Source organism: Monodon monoceros, unplaced genomic scaffold, assembly GCF_005190385.1.
Source record: "Monodon monoceros isolate NGI ecotype Baffin Bay Population unplaced genomic scaffold, NGI_Narwhal_1 Super_Scaffold_10, whole genome shotgun sequence".
NCBI classification, from domain to species: Eukaryota; Metazoa; Chordata; class Mammalia; order Artiodactyla; family Monodontidae; genus Monodon; species Monodon monoceros.
Window position 1 is genome coordinate 57154917 of NW_021703766.1, and position 12238 is coordinate 57167154.

General features: G+C 42.9%; 1 protein-coding gene across 1 annotated transcript; it reads right to left on the reverse strand.

Annotated features, from left to right (window-relative positions):
• Positions 1-36: 36 nt before the first annotated feature.
• LOC114907947 (zinc finger protein 256-like) lies at positions 37-9518 on the reverse strand (the record flags this gene model as incomplete). Its single annotated transcript, XM_029244091.1, has 3 exons — positions 9332-9518; positions 7947-8073; positions 37-1676 (listed from the first exon to the last, which is right to left on the reverse strand). Coding segments are annotated over exons 1-3 (1800 nt in total), but the record flags the coding sequence as incomplete, so codon positions are not given.
• Positions 9519-12238: the final 2720 nt, after the last annotated feature.

Sequence of the window (12238 nt, forward strand, 5' to 3'; positions counted from 1 at the left end):
GGATTTCCCACATTCACTGCACACATAAGGCCTTTCTCCTGTGTGAATTCTCTGATGATTACTGAGGTTGGAACTAGAGAAAAAAGATTTCCCACATTGACTGCATACATAAGGCCTTTCTCCAGTGTGAACTCTCTGATGATTACTGAGGGTGGAACCAGAGGAAAAACATTTCCCACATACAGTGCACTCATAAGGCCTATCTCCAGCATGAGTCTTCTGATGATAACACAGGGCAGAGCTGGAGGTAAAACATTTTCCACACTCACTGCACTCATAAGGCCTTTCTCCTGTGTGAACTCTCTGATGATAACGAAGGCCAGAGTGAGAGGTAAAAGACTTCCCACATTCACTACATTCATAAGCCCTTGATCCAGTGTGAACTCTCTGATGATAATGGAGGCCACGGCGAGACATAAAAGATTTCCCACATTCAATGCATTCATAAGGCCTTTTTCCACTATGAACCTTCCAGTGTTGAGTGAGGTAAGATTGATGACTAAAGGATTTCCAGCACTCACTGCACTCATAAGGCCTTTTTCCTGTGTGAACTCTCCGGTGGAGAATGAGTATCGAGCTATTGGTAAAAGATTTCCCACATTCACTGCAAGCAAAAGGCCTTTCCCCTTTATGTACCCGCTGGTGTAGGACGAGCACCGAGCTATTGGTAAAAGAGTTCCCACACTCACTGCAATCGTAAGGCCTTTCTCCTGTGTGAACCCTCCAGTGTACGATGAGGTAAAATTTTCGTCTAAAAGATATCCCACATTGAGTACACTCATAACGCCTTTCTCCAGTGTGAATTGTCCGTTGTCGAATTAGGATGGATCTACAGCTAGGAAACTGCGCACATTCACTGCACAAGTAACAATTTTCTCCAATGTGTCTCCTCCAGGGATAAATAAGGACAAAGTTTTGGTTAAAGGATTTCCCACATTTGCTGCACTTGTACTGCCTTGCCGCAGTATGAATTCTTCGATGCAGATTGAGGGTTGAGGTTCGCCTGAAAGATTTTCCACATTCACGACACACAAGAAGCCTTTCTCCAGTATGCACTCTCTGGTGCACAACAAATGAGGATTTGTACCTGAATGTCTTCCCACATTCACTGCACACAAAACAATGTCTTCCAGGGTGGACACCCTGGTTCTGAACAAGTGCATGTTTCGGGCTGAAGGCTTTCTTGAATTCTCCCCAGCTGTAATGACTTTCTCTGCTTTGTAAAGTTGCCTCACGCTGGGCAATCTTGTTTGGCTTCTCCCTGGTGTGAGTGATCTGTTGCTGGAGATGTCCCAAGGTGGCCAGAAAGTCTTTCCCTACTTCCTCACAGGTAAAGGGCTTCCTTGACACATGGCATTTGAAGCTCTTCACAAACAAGGCCCTGACTACAGCGTTTCTGAAGGATTTCTCTTCCATCTCCTGTTTCTGGTGTTTCTGGAGGTTTGCACTAAAATGATATCGTTTCATACATATTCTACACCCGAACACTTTCTGGCTGTGTTGTGTTTCTTCATGCTCAGCCAAGTGAAAAACACCTCTCAAGATCAGACTACACTTCTTACAGGGGTGGCTCTTCTGGGAAAATGAGCCTTCCCTGTGAGTCCTGGCCTGTGACATGCTTATAGAAATGCTTCGTTGAAAGGGTGCTTCGGCATCCTCTGCTCCACAGCAGCAACCTGAATGCAAATAAATGCTGGTGAAGTACACGTTAAATTTATAGGAAGGAGGCAACATCATCATAAATGGATGTGTCACATCTAAGAATGAGTCAGTGGGATGCTCTTCCACACAAGAGATTTGAAATTCCATTGCGGAAGTGGCTACTTATAAAAAGGTCATAAGAAACTACTATGAACAATTAAATACCAACAAACTGGATAAACTAGAAGAAACGGATAAATTCTTTGAAACAGACAACCTACCAACAATGAGTCATGAAGAAATAAAAAATATGAATGGACCAATAACAAGTAAGGAACCTGAATCATTAATTTAAAAAAATCTCCCAACAAAGAAAAGTCCAGGATGAGACAGATTCACTGGTGAATTCTACCAAAGATTTTAAGAAGAATTAATGTCAATCCTTCCTCAACTCTTCCAAAACACTTAAGAAGAAACATTTCAAAACTCAATTTCTGAGGCTAGCATTACCCTGATACAAAAGCAAGATATGCAAACTACAAGAAAGGAAAATTACGGGCCAAACTCCTTGGTGACCATAGAATGAGAAATTCCTAATAAATACTCAACAGCACGTTCAAGAATCTTACACTATTGAATAATAAAAAAAAAATTTAGGTAACTCCCTGGCAGTCATCCAGTGGTTAAGACTTGGTGTTTTTACTGCAGAAGAAGAATCTTACATTATTATCATTATCAAGTATGATTTATCCCTGGGATGCAAGGATAGTTCCTCATATACAAGTCAAAAAACATGACTTACCATATTAACAGAATGAAGGATAAAAATCATATGAATGTCTCAAAAAATGCAGAAAAAGCACTAAACAAATTGAGGATAGTTTCATGTTAAAAACTCTCAACAAATTAGGTATAGAAGGAATGTATCTCAATACAATAAACCCATACCCAATAAGCCCACACTAATATTATACTCAAAGTTTAAAAACTAAAAGCCTTTCCTCTGAAATCCAGAACAAGCCAAAGATTCCCACTGTCCACATTTCCACATTTCTATTCAACACAGTTCTGGAAGGCCTAGCCAGAACACATAGTTATCAGAAAAAAAAAAAAAAAGGCATCAAAATCACAAAATAAGTAAAACTGTCTGTGTTTGCAGAAGATATGCTCTTATATAGAAAACCCCAGGGACTCCTCCCACCCAAATCTGTTAGAACTATTAAACAATATCAGTAAAGCTGCAGGATACAAAATCAATATGCAAAAAGCAGTTGCATTTCTATAAACTAACAATGAAATATCTGTGTTCTGAAAACTATAAGACAACGATGGAAAAAACCGAAGAAAACACAAATAAATGGAAAGACATCCAGTGTTCTTAAATTGGAAGAATACTATTAATTTTACCAAGAGCAACTTACAGACTGAAAACAATCCATATCGAAAGTCCAATGACATTTTCCAAAGAAATAGAGTAAACAATCCTAAAATTTGTATGGCAGCACAAAAAATCCCAAATAGTCAAAGCAATCTTGAGAAAGAAGGACAAAGCTAGAGGCATCACACTTCCTGATTTCAAAATATTACAAAGCTATGGTAATTAGCACATGATGACACTGGTATAAAAACAGACACATAGACCAATGGAACAGAATAGAGAGCCCAGAAATAAAGGCACACTTATATAACTCATCTTTGATAGGCACCTCAAGAACACACAATGGATAAAGGACAGTCTCCTCCATAATTGGTGATGGGAACACTGGATATCCACATGAAAAAAAAAGAAAACTAGACCCTTATCTTACACCATTCACAAAAATTAACTTGAATTGGATTAAAAAATTTTAATGTAAGACTAAAATTGTAAAACATTTAGGAGAAAACGCAGAGAAAAATCTCCTTTACACTGGTGTTGGCAATGATTTTTTTGGATGACACCAATAGCACAAGCAATGAAAGTAAAAATAAACAAGTGGGAGTATATCAAGCCAAAAACCTGAACAACAAGGGAAACAAAATGAAAACACAACCTAAGGAAAAGGAGAAAATACTTGTGAAGGGTTTATCTGATAAGGGGTTAATATCTAGAAAATATAAGAACTCATACAATTCAACAATAAAAAATGAAAGAATCCAATTAAAAATGGGCAAAGGACCTGAATAGATATTTATCCAAAGACATACAAATGGTCATCAGGTACATGAAAAGGTGCTCAACGTCACTAACATCAGGTAAATGCAAATCCAAACCACAATGAGGTATCACCTCACACCTGTTTGGAATACTACTATCAAAAAGACAAGAGATGGGCTTCCCTGGTGGCACAGTGGTTCAGAGTCCACCTGCTGATGCAGGGGACACAGGTTTCGTGCCCCGGTCCGGGAGGATCCCACGTGCCACGGAGTGGCTGGGCCCGTGAGCCACGGCCACTGAGCCTGCGCGTCCAGAGCCTGTGCTCCACAACGGGAGAGGGCACAACAGTGAGAGGCCCGCGTACCGCAAAAAAAAAAAAAAAAGACAAGAGATAGGTGTTCACAAGGATGTGAAGAAAAGGAAAGCCTTCTACATTGTTGGTAGGACTGTAAATCGGTACAGCCATTAGGGAAAACTGTATGGAATTTCTTAAAAATTGAAAAAAGAACTACTATATGGTCCAAAACTCCCAATTCTATGTGTATATCCAGAGGAAACAAAATCCATACCTCAAAGAGGTATTTGCACCCCCATGTTCATTTCAGCATTATTCACAATAGCCCAGGTTTAGAAACAACCTAAGTACAGCCATACCTTGTTTTATTCTGCTTCAAAGATAACACATTTTTTTACAAATTGAAGGTTTCCAGTAACCCTGTGTCAAGCAAGCCTATTTGCACCAGTTTTCTAACAGCATTTGCTCACTTTGTGTCTGTGCATCACATTTTGGTATTTTTTGCGATATTTGAAACTTTTTCATTATTATTACATTTGTTATGGTGATCTGTGATCAGTGATCTTTGTTTTGGGGTGCCACAAACTGTACCCATATAAGACAGGAAACTTAATAGATAAACATTATACGTGTTCTGGCTGCTCTACCAACTGTCCAATCCATCTCTCTCCCTGTCCCCAAGACTCCCTCTTACCTGAGATGTAACAATACTGAAGTTAAGCTAATTAATAACCCTACAATAGCCTCTAAGTGCTAAAGTGCAAGGAAGGATCACACGTCTTTCACTTTAAATCAAAAGCTGGAAATGATTAAGCTTAGTGAGGAAGGCAAGTCAAAAGCCAAGATAGGCTGAAAGCCAGGCTTCTTGGACCAAACAGTATTAACCAAGTTGTATCAATAAATACAAAGGAAAAGTTCTTGAAGTAAATTAAAAGTGCTACTCTAGTGAACACACAAATAAGAAAGCAAAAGAGCCTTACTGTTGTTATGGAGAAAGTTTTAGTGATCTGTATTCAACATCAAGCCAGCCACACATTCCCTTAAGCCAAAGCCTAATCCAGAGTCAGGCCCTAACTCTCTCCAATTCTGTGATGGCTGAGAGAGGTGAGAAGCTGCAAAAAAAAAAAAAAAAAAGCCTGAAGCTACCGTAGGTTGGTTCATGAGATTTAAGGAAAGAAGCCGTCTCCAGAAAATAAAAGTACAAGGTGAAAAAAAAGCACACGGTGAAGCAGCAAGTGCTGATGTAGAAGCTATACCAAAGTTATCCAGATGATCTAGCTAAGATAATTAATGAACGTGGCTACACTAAACATTTTTAATGTAGATGAAACAGTCTTATGTTGGAAGAAGATGACATCTAGGACTTTCACAGTTAGAGAGGAGAAGTCAATGCCTGGCTTCAAAGCTTCAAAGGACAGGCTGACTCTCTTATTAGGGGTAATGAGGCTGGTGACTAGAAGTTGAAGCCAGTGCTCATTTATCATTCTGAAAATCTTAGGCCCTTAACAATTCTGCTAAATCTACTCTGCATATATTTTATAAATGGAACAACAAAGCCTGGATGTCAGCACGTCTCCTCATAACATGGTTTACTGAATATTTTAAGACTACTGTTGAGGCCTACTGCTCTGAAAAAAAGATTGTTTTCAAAATATTACTGCTCACTGACAATGCAGCTGGTCACCCAAGAGCTCTGATGGAGATATATAAAATTAATGTTGTTTTCATGTCCACTACTACAACATCCATTCTGTAGCCCATGGATCAAGTAGTTTACACTGTCAAGTCTTAAGAAATACATTTCATAAGGCTACAGCTGCCATAGATAGTAATTCCTCTAATGGATCAGGGCAAAGTAAATTGAAAACCTTCTGGAAAGGATTCACCAATCTAGATGCCATTAAGAACAGCTGTGAATCATGGGAAAAGGTCAAAATATCAACATTAACAGGAGTTGGGAAAAACTTGATTCCAACTCTCTGGATGACTTTGAGGGGTTCAGGACTTCAGTGGAGGAAGTAACTGCAGATGTTGTGGAAAAAGAAAGAGAATTAGAAGTAGAGCTGGAAGATCGCTGAATTGCTGTAATCTCAGGAGAAAAAATTAACAGATGAAGAGTTGTTTCTTATGGATGAGAAAAGAAAGTGGTTTCTTGAGATGGAATGTACTCCTGGTGAAGATGTTGTGCAGGTTGTTGAAATGATGACAAATGCTTTAAAATATTACATAAACTTAGTTCATAAAGCAACAACAGTAGGGTTTGAGAAGATTGACTCCAATTTTGAAAGAAGTTCTACTGTGTTTTAAAATGCTATCAAACAGCATCGCAAGCTACAGAGAAGTCATTCATGAAAGCAGAGTCCATCAATGTGGCAACCTTCATTGTTATATTATTTAAAGAAATTACCAAAGCCACCGAAACCTTCAGTAACTTGATCAGTCAGCACCCTGATTAGTCAAAATCAAGGCAGGAACCTCCATCAACAAAAAGATACAACTCAGATGATGGTTAACATTATTTTAGCAATAACGTGTTTTTTAACTAAGTTATACACGTTGTTTATTTAGACATAAGGCTACTGCACACTAACAGACTACTGTACAATGTAAACATAACATTCATATGCACTGGGAAACCAAAAGTCTGTGTGACTTGCTTTATTGTGATACTTTACTGTGGTGGTCTGGAACAAAGGCTGCAATATGCCTGTATCTGTCTACAGATGAGTGGGTAAATAAAGCCTGGTATTTATATGCAGTGGGGTATTATTCAGCCATAAAAAGGGAAATCATGCATTTGTGACAACACTGATGAACCTGGAGGGCATAATGCAAAGTGAAATAAGCCAGAGAAAGATAAATACTGTATGCTAAAACTTATATATGGAATTTTGAGAAAAAAAAATTGTTGAACCCATAGCAACAAAGAGTTGCTATGGGGCTCAGATCTAGGGGAAATGGGGAGATGTTGGTCAGTTATAAGATGAAAAAGCTCTGAAGATCTAATACAGAATGGAGCCTATACTTAATAATGCTGTATGGTATACTTCAAATGTGCTAAGAAAGTAGATCTTAAGGGTTCTCACACACACAGGAAATGTAAATATAATATGTGAGGTACTGGATGTGTTAATTAACTTGATTGTAGTAATCATTTCACAATGTGTGTGTGTGTATATATATAATCATGACACTGCATACTTACTTTAACGTTTTACCTTTTTTTTATTCTTTGGCCACAATGCGCGGCTTGTGGGATCTCAGTTCTCCTACCAGGAACTGAACCCAGGCCACGGCAGTGAAAGTGCTGAATCCTAACCACTAGACCACCAGGGAACTCCCTGTACACTTTAAATATATATAGTATTATTTGTCAATTATACCCCAATAAGCTGGAGAAAAGAAAAAAGAAAAGAGATCTAAACACTACAAGTAAAACCATGAAGGACAGCCTTGGAAAATAGTCCATGGTCCAAGTAAGTAATGGTCATGACAATACCTTCAATTCCTGGCATATGGAGGCAGAACGAAATGTCAGATGATAAAAAGGAACAAAACCTGGGACAAAGAAGTGCCATGGACGTGGATACACCACCTGACCAGGGAAAGGGCAAGTATTAGCCTCACTGCAAGACTGCTGACCTCAAATCCATCCCTACAAGGGTTGAGTACAGACTGTATTGGGCCTATGGGGAGAGAAGGGGGCAGTGCAAACAACCCAGCCCTACCTATCACAGCAACTACCCAGAAAGCTGGGGAAACAAACAGTGCCCAAGGTCCATATGTAAGAAGGACACAGCACACCTTGGAGAAGAGAGGGTGAGGCAGGATACAGAGCCTAGCCCAGGTCACTGGGGAGGGTGAGTCTCTTACCCAGTGAAGATATAAGTGCAAAGTTCTCCAGCATCACATCATGGTACAGGCGTCTCTGAGCCTCATCAAGGAGCTTCCATTCCTCCCAGGAGAAGTACAGGGCAATGTCCTCAAAGGTCACACCATCCTGTCATGAATGAGATAGATGAAACATAAACATTCTCTCTCTGAGGACCCACAATTCATCTCCTCACACATGTATTCCATGGTCATCCTCCATCAGAGCTCCCCACGTCAGGCCTGGTGCCAATGATGCCTGATCTCTCCTCACTGTGTTCAGCCCTCAGTCACAAAAGGCGGTGGCCGGGGGGATAAACGCCATCTAAACTCTGGGCCTGGCCTACAGGGCCCCATCCCTCCCCCGAAGTAATTCCCCTGAGGTCTCCCACATTGTGCCTCCAAGACACAGCCAAACATGGGCTCATCTTTACCCTTAATCCCCAACACCAGGTCCTGTGGGCCCTCAGCTCACACTTCCCCTTGATGTGCACGTCATTCAGTTGACCAAACCTCTTTCACATCTTCAGACCTCACAGTTGCACTCCCGCAGCTCTACCACCTCCCTGCCGCACATCACAGGCATCTCTCTGGACTCACCCAGGTACTTGGAACATGGCATCCACAGAGTGCTTAACAAAATCAAACATGATCTGGAACAATCCCAGTTCTCTGAGGGAGCCCATAGCCAGGAAAAGCCCTGCCTGCCTTGCTTCTGATCTCTGTTTCAGTATTAGCCACCCAGAACCAGTGAGGGACTGGGACACCCTCTCCTGCCTTACATAGGTTCCATAAGTGCCTCTTCAACCTTCAGAACCTGGGCGTAAAAGGAAGGCAACCATGGCTGGGCTCCATGTGTGCAGGACTCCGTTGTATCCCCACCCAGCTCTGGAACCTAGTGACCTCAGGCTGACTGACTAACCTCTGCTGCCTCTCATCAGATCCTGTGACCTTGGAAGAGGACTCTCTTTGTCACCCCCATTCCAATCCGTTCGTTCTCTTCTCTGAGCAGCTTTTTGAAAACTTTTAAAGCCCTCACATACACTGTTCCTCGTCCGTTCACAGCCCTCTGTGACTCCCAGGTCCCTCAGAATAAAGGAACAACCTCTCTCTCTGCCGGTCCAGGCGTGATTCCACCTCACACTCTCTTTACTGCAGTCATAAGATGCACCCCAGGTTTCCCGAATCCTCCTGGCTCAGTCCGACTTCCAAGCCTTTGTACCTGCCGGTCCCTCCGCCTGTCACTCTTGCCCATGCCCCACCCAAGGCCGCCTCACCGTCCTGAACATCGCGACCTGGGCTGCGGGCACGTGAGCAGGCGTCCCGCACTCGGGGCTTTAGTGTCTAGTGCAGTGAGTGCGGTGAGGGGCCGGAGGACGAGTGTTTACCTCAGGCGGGTCCCTCAGGGCAGCCACAGCCATCGGACTCCCTGGGCGGAGCGGGGCCGGGAGCTGCGACAGAGGAGGCGAGACGCGGGCACGGCGGTCACTCTCCCGGGCCTGGCGCAGGGCAGCCCGTGCTGCGTCGCCGAGCCTCAGACGCACCCCTGAGTAGCAGGGACAGACCCTCCTCTCGGACTTTCTCGGTCCCGTCACCTAGAACCTGACACAACACTCCGAGGCCGAACCGACCAGAAGGAAGCGAAAATGACCGCCGAAAGGAGGACGCCGGAAGTCCCGCCCCGACACGATGCGCACGCGCGGGAACTCCTCACCCTGATTGGTCGTGGGTTTGTAACTGCGGCCTCTCGGCCAGGGGCCTTCTGGGAGCCGCGGCGAAGCGAGTTGATACTGTTCAACCCGAGCGTTAGTTTTGCAGCCCCCTGAAGCAGGTGGACCAGCAGGAGCTGAGCCTCTGCTTGTTCCCATAAAAAACGGCTCCCTTGCTTGTATTATCAGTCATTTTCAGAAGTGGAAACAAAAATCAACAGGATCAACAGAAGTGGAAGTAAAATAGGAACTGCCAACCTAAATGTCCTAAATTGTATAAAAGATAATTTTTAGTTTTGTGGCCTTTTTAGAATTGTTAACTATTGTGTCCCCTAACTATACACACACACACACACACACACATATATTTAAATTTTGTTACAAAAATTAACCCATTTATTAAAGGGTAGCAGCGTTTCAAATGGTGCTCTTTCTACTGGTCCTTCAATTCCTTCAATCTTCTCATGGCCGATTTTACTGGGATGGCAGGAGTGGTGTTGTAAATATAGTTAGGCCTAACTATATTTTTTTGGGTGTTGAGCTCATTTATTTATTTGGTGACAAGAAAATATTGAATGAGAATTGTGTTAGTCTGCTAGGCTTGCCATAACATTTGAATACTATTGAAACCGAGGGTAGTCATAAGCTATTAATAAAAAATAAATTGTAACCTGCCTTCACTGATCAACCTCACTTTGCTTTTACAAAAACGTGCACGTACTCCCAAGCATCAAATAGCCTAAACAATAAGATCTTTGCCAAGTTGCTTTTTAGGAAATTGGGGTCACCTGTGTCCAGTTTGAGCTCAAGTTGGTTAAAACTGTTAAGACCACTGACTCTCCAACTGGGCATATGCAAGTGTTGGCTAGGTGACTTTCTTTTTAGTTAATTAATTTATTTTTGGCTGTGTTGGGTCTTCGTTGCTGCATACGTGCTTTCTCTAGTTGCTGCGAGCGGAGCGGGGGCTACTCTTCGATGCGGTGCGGGGGCTCCTCGTTGCCATGGCTTCTCTTGTTGCAGAGCTTGGGCTCTAGGTGTATGGGCTTCAGTAGTTGTGGCATATGGACTCAGTAGTTGTAGCTCACAGGCTCTAGAGTGCAGGCAGTAGTTGTGGCACACAGGCTTAGTTGCTCCACGGCATGTGGGATCTCCCCACACCAGGGCTCAAACCAGTGCCCCCGCTTTGGCAGGCGGATTCTTAACCACTGTGCCACAAGGGAAGTCCCCAGCTAGATGGTTTTTGATGTCAGAGGGCCAAAAGCCCACCCTCAGAACATGCTAAGCCTGCCATTTTCTGAACATGTATCTCATGAAGAAGTCTGTAGCTTACTTTTACCTGTGCAGAATGACAATTACTGCACCTTTTCCGAATCTTCAATCCCCGCCCTCACCCCTGCCAAGCTTTATCCCATAAATATTCCTAGCCCCTTGCCTTTGGGGAGATGAATTTGAGATTTGCCCTTCCTTCTCCTTGCTTGGCTGCCTTGTGAATAAACAGTTTCTCTGCTGCAAACCAGTGTCTCAGCGTTTGGTTTGTTGTGCGTAGGTCACATGAAACTGGTTCAGTAACAGTTTGGACTGGGTGGCTTAAATAACAGAAATTTATTTTCTCGCAGCTCTGGATGCTGGAAGTCTAAGAGGAAGGTGTCAACAGTTTTAATTTTTCCTGAGGCCTCTGTTTTGGCCTTTGGGTAGTCCACTTCGTGCTGTGTCCTCACATGGCCTTTTCTCCCTGTGATCATACTCCTGGTGTCTATCCCTCTTCTTATAAGTGATGAAATAAAATTTACATTTTAAGGAAGGACAAGAAAATTTAAACATAAAATTTTCTGTTTTGGCCTCCCTACCTCCTTAATGTGCAGTGTGCATCTGCATTACACACTGTTGTAGTTTTTCTTATGACAGGGCCGAAAGTAAACTCATCACACGAGATGAATTGTGCCGAAGCACAGCAGTAGAGGGCTGCCGCTCGCTCAGGCAAAACACTGCCGTCTGTCCTGCTGTGGTAGCTTTTATTTAAGCATTACCTATGTTTACATTTTAAGACTTGTTTTCTTAACATTGATTATACAAGCAATAATGGGCTTTCTTGAAAACATGCCATGCTTCGTCCTTGAGCGTAAAATCAGCACAAGGACATTGCCTTGTGTTCCCACCATTCTGATTATACTGAAGTAGCACAAGGACATTTCCTTGTGTTCCCACCATTCTGATTATACTGAGGACATCGCATGGATCAGTGCCCGAAGCACTCAATGCTTATTCGAAGGCCCCCGATTTGCCGGGGGGGGGGGGGGCTCAAGGCATTCAGGACTGTTTACAGTACTGGCTTATTCGCATGCCCCCGGTTTGCCGGGGGGGGGGGGTGGTGGTGGTGCTCAAAGCAATCAGGACCGCTTGCAGTTCTGGCTTATTCGCCGTCCCCAGTTTGCTGGGGGGAGGGGGTCATGGGTCACGTCTCCTTTCCACGTCCTCAGTTATTCCATTACACACACTAACTAGTCCTCCTCAAAGATGGGAATGCTATCTTGAATGTAAAGATCAATTTTTTTCCCCTTTCTTCTGATGCTAGCAATGGAACTTCTT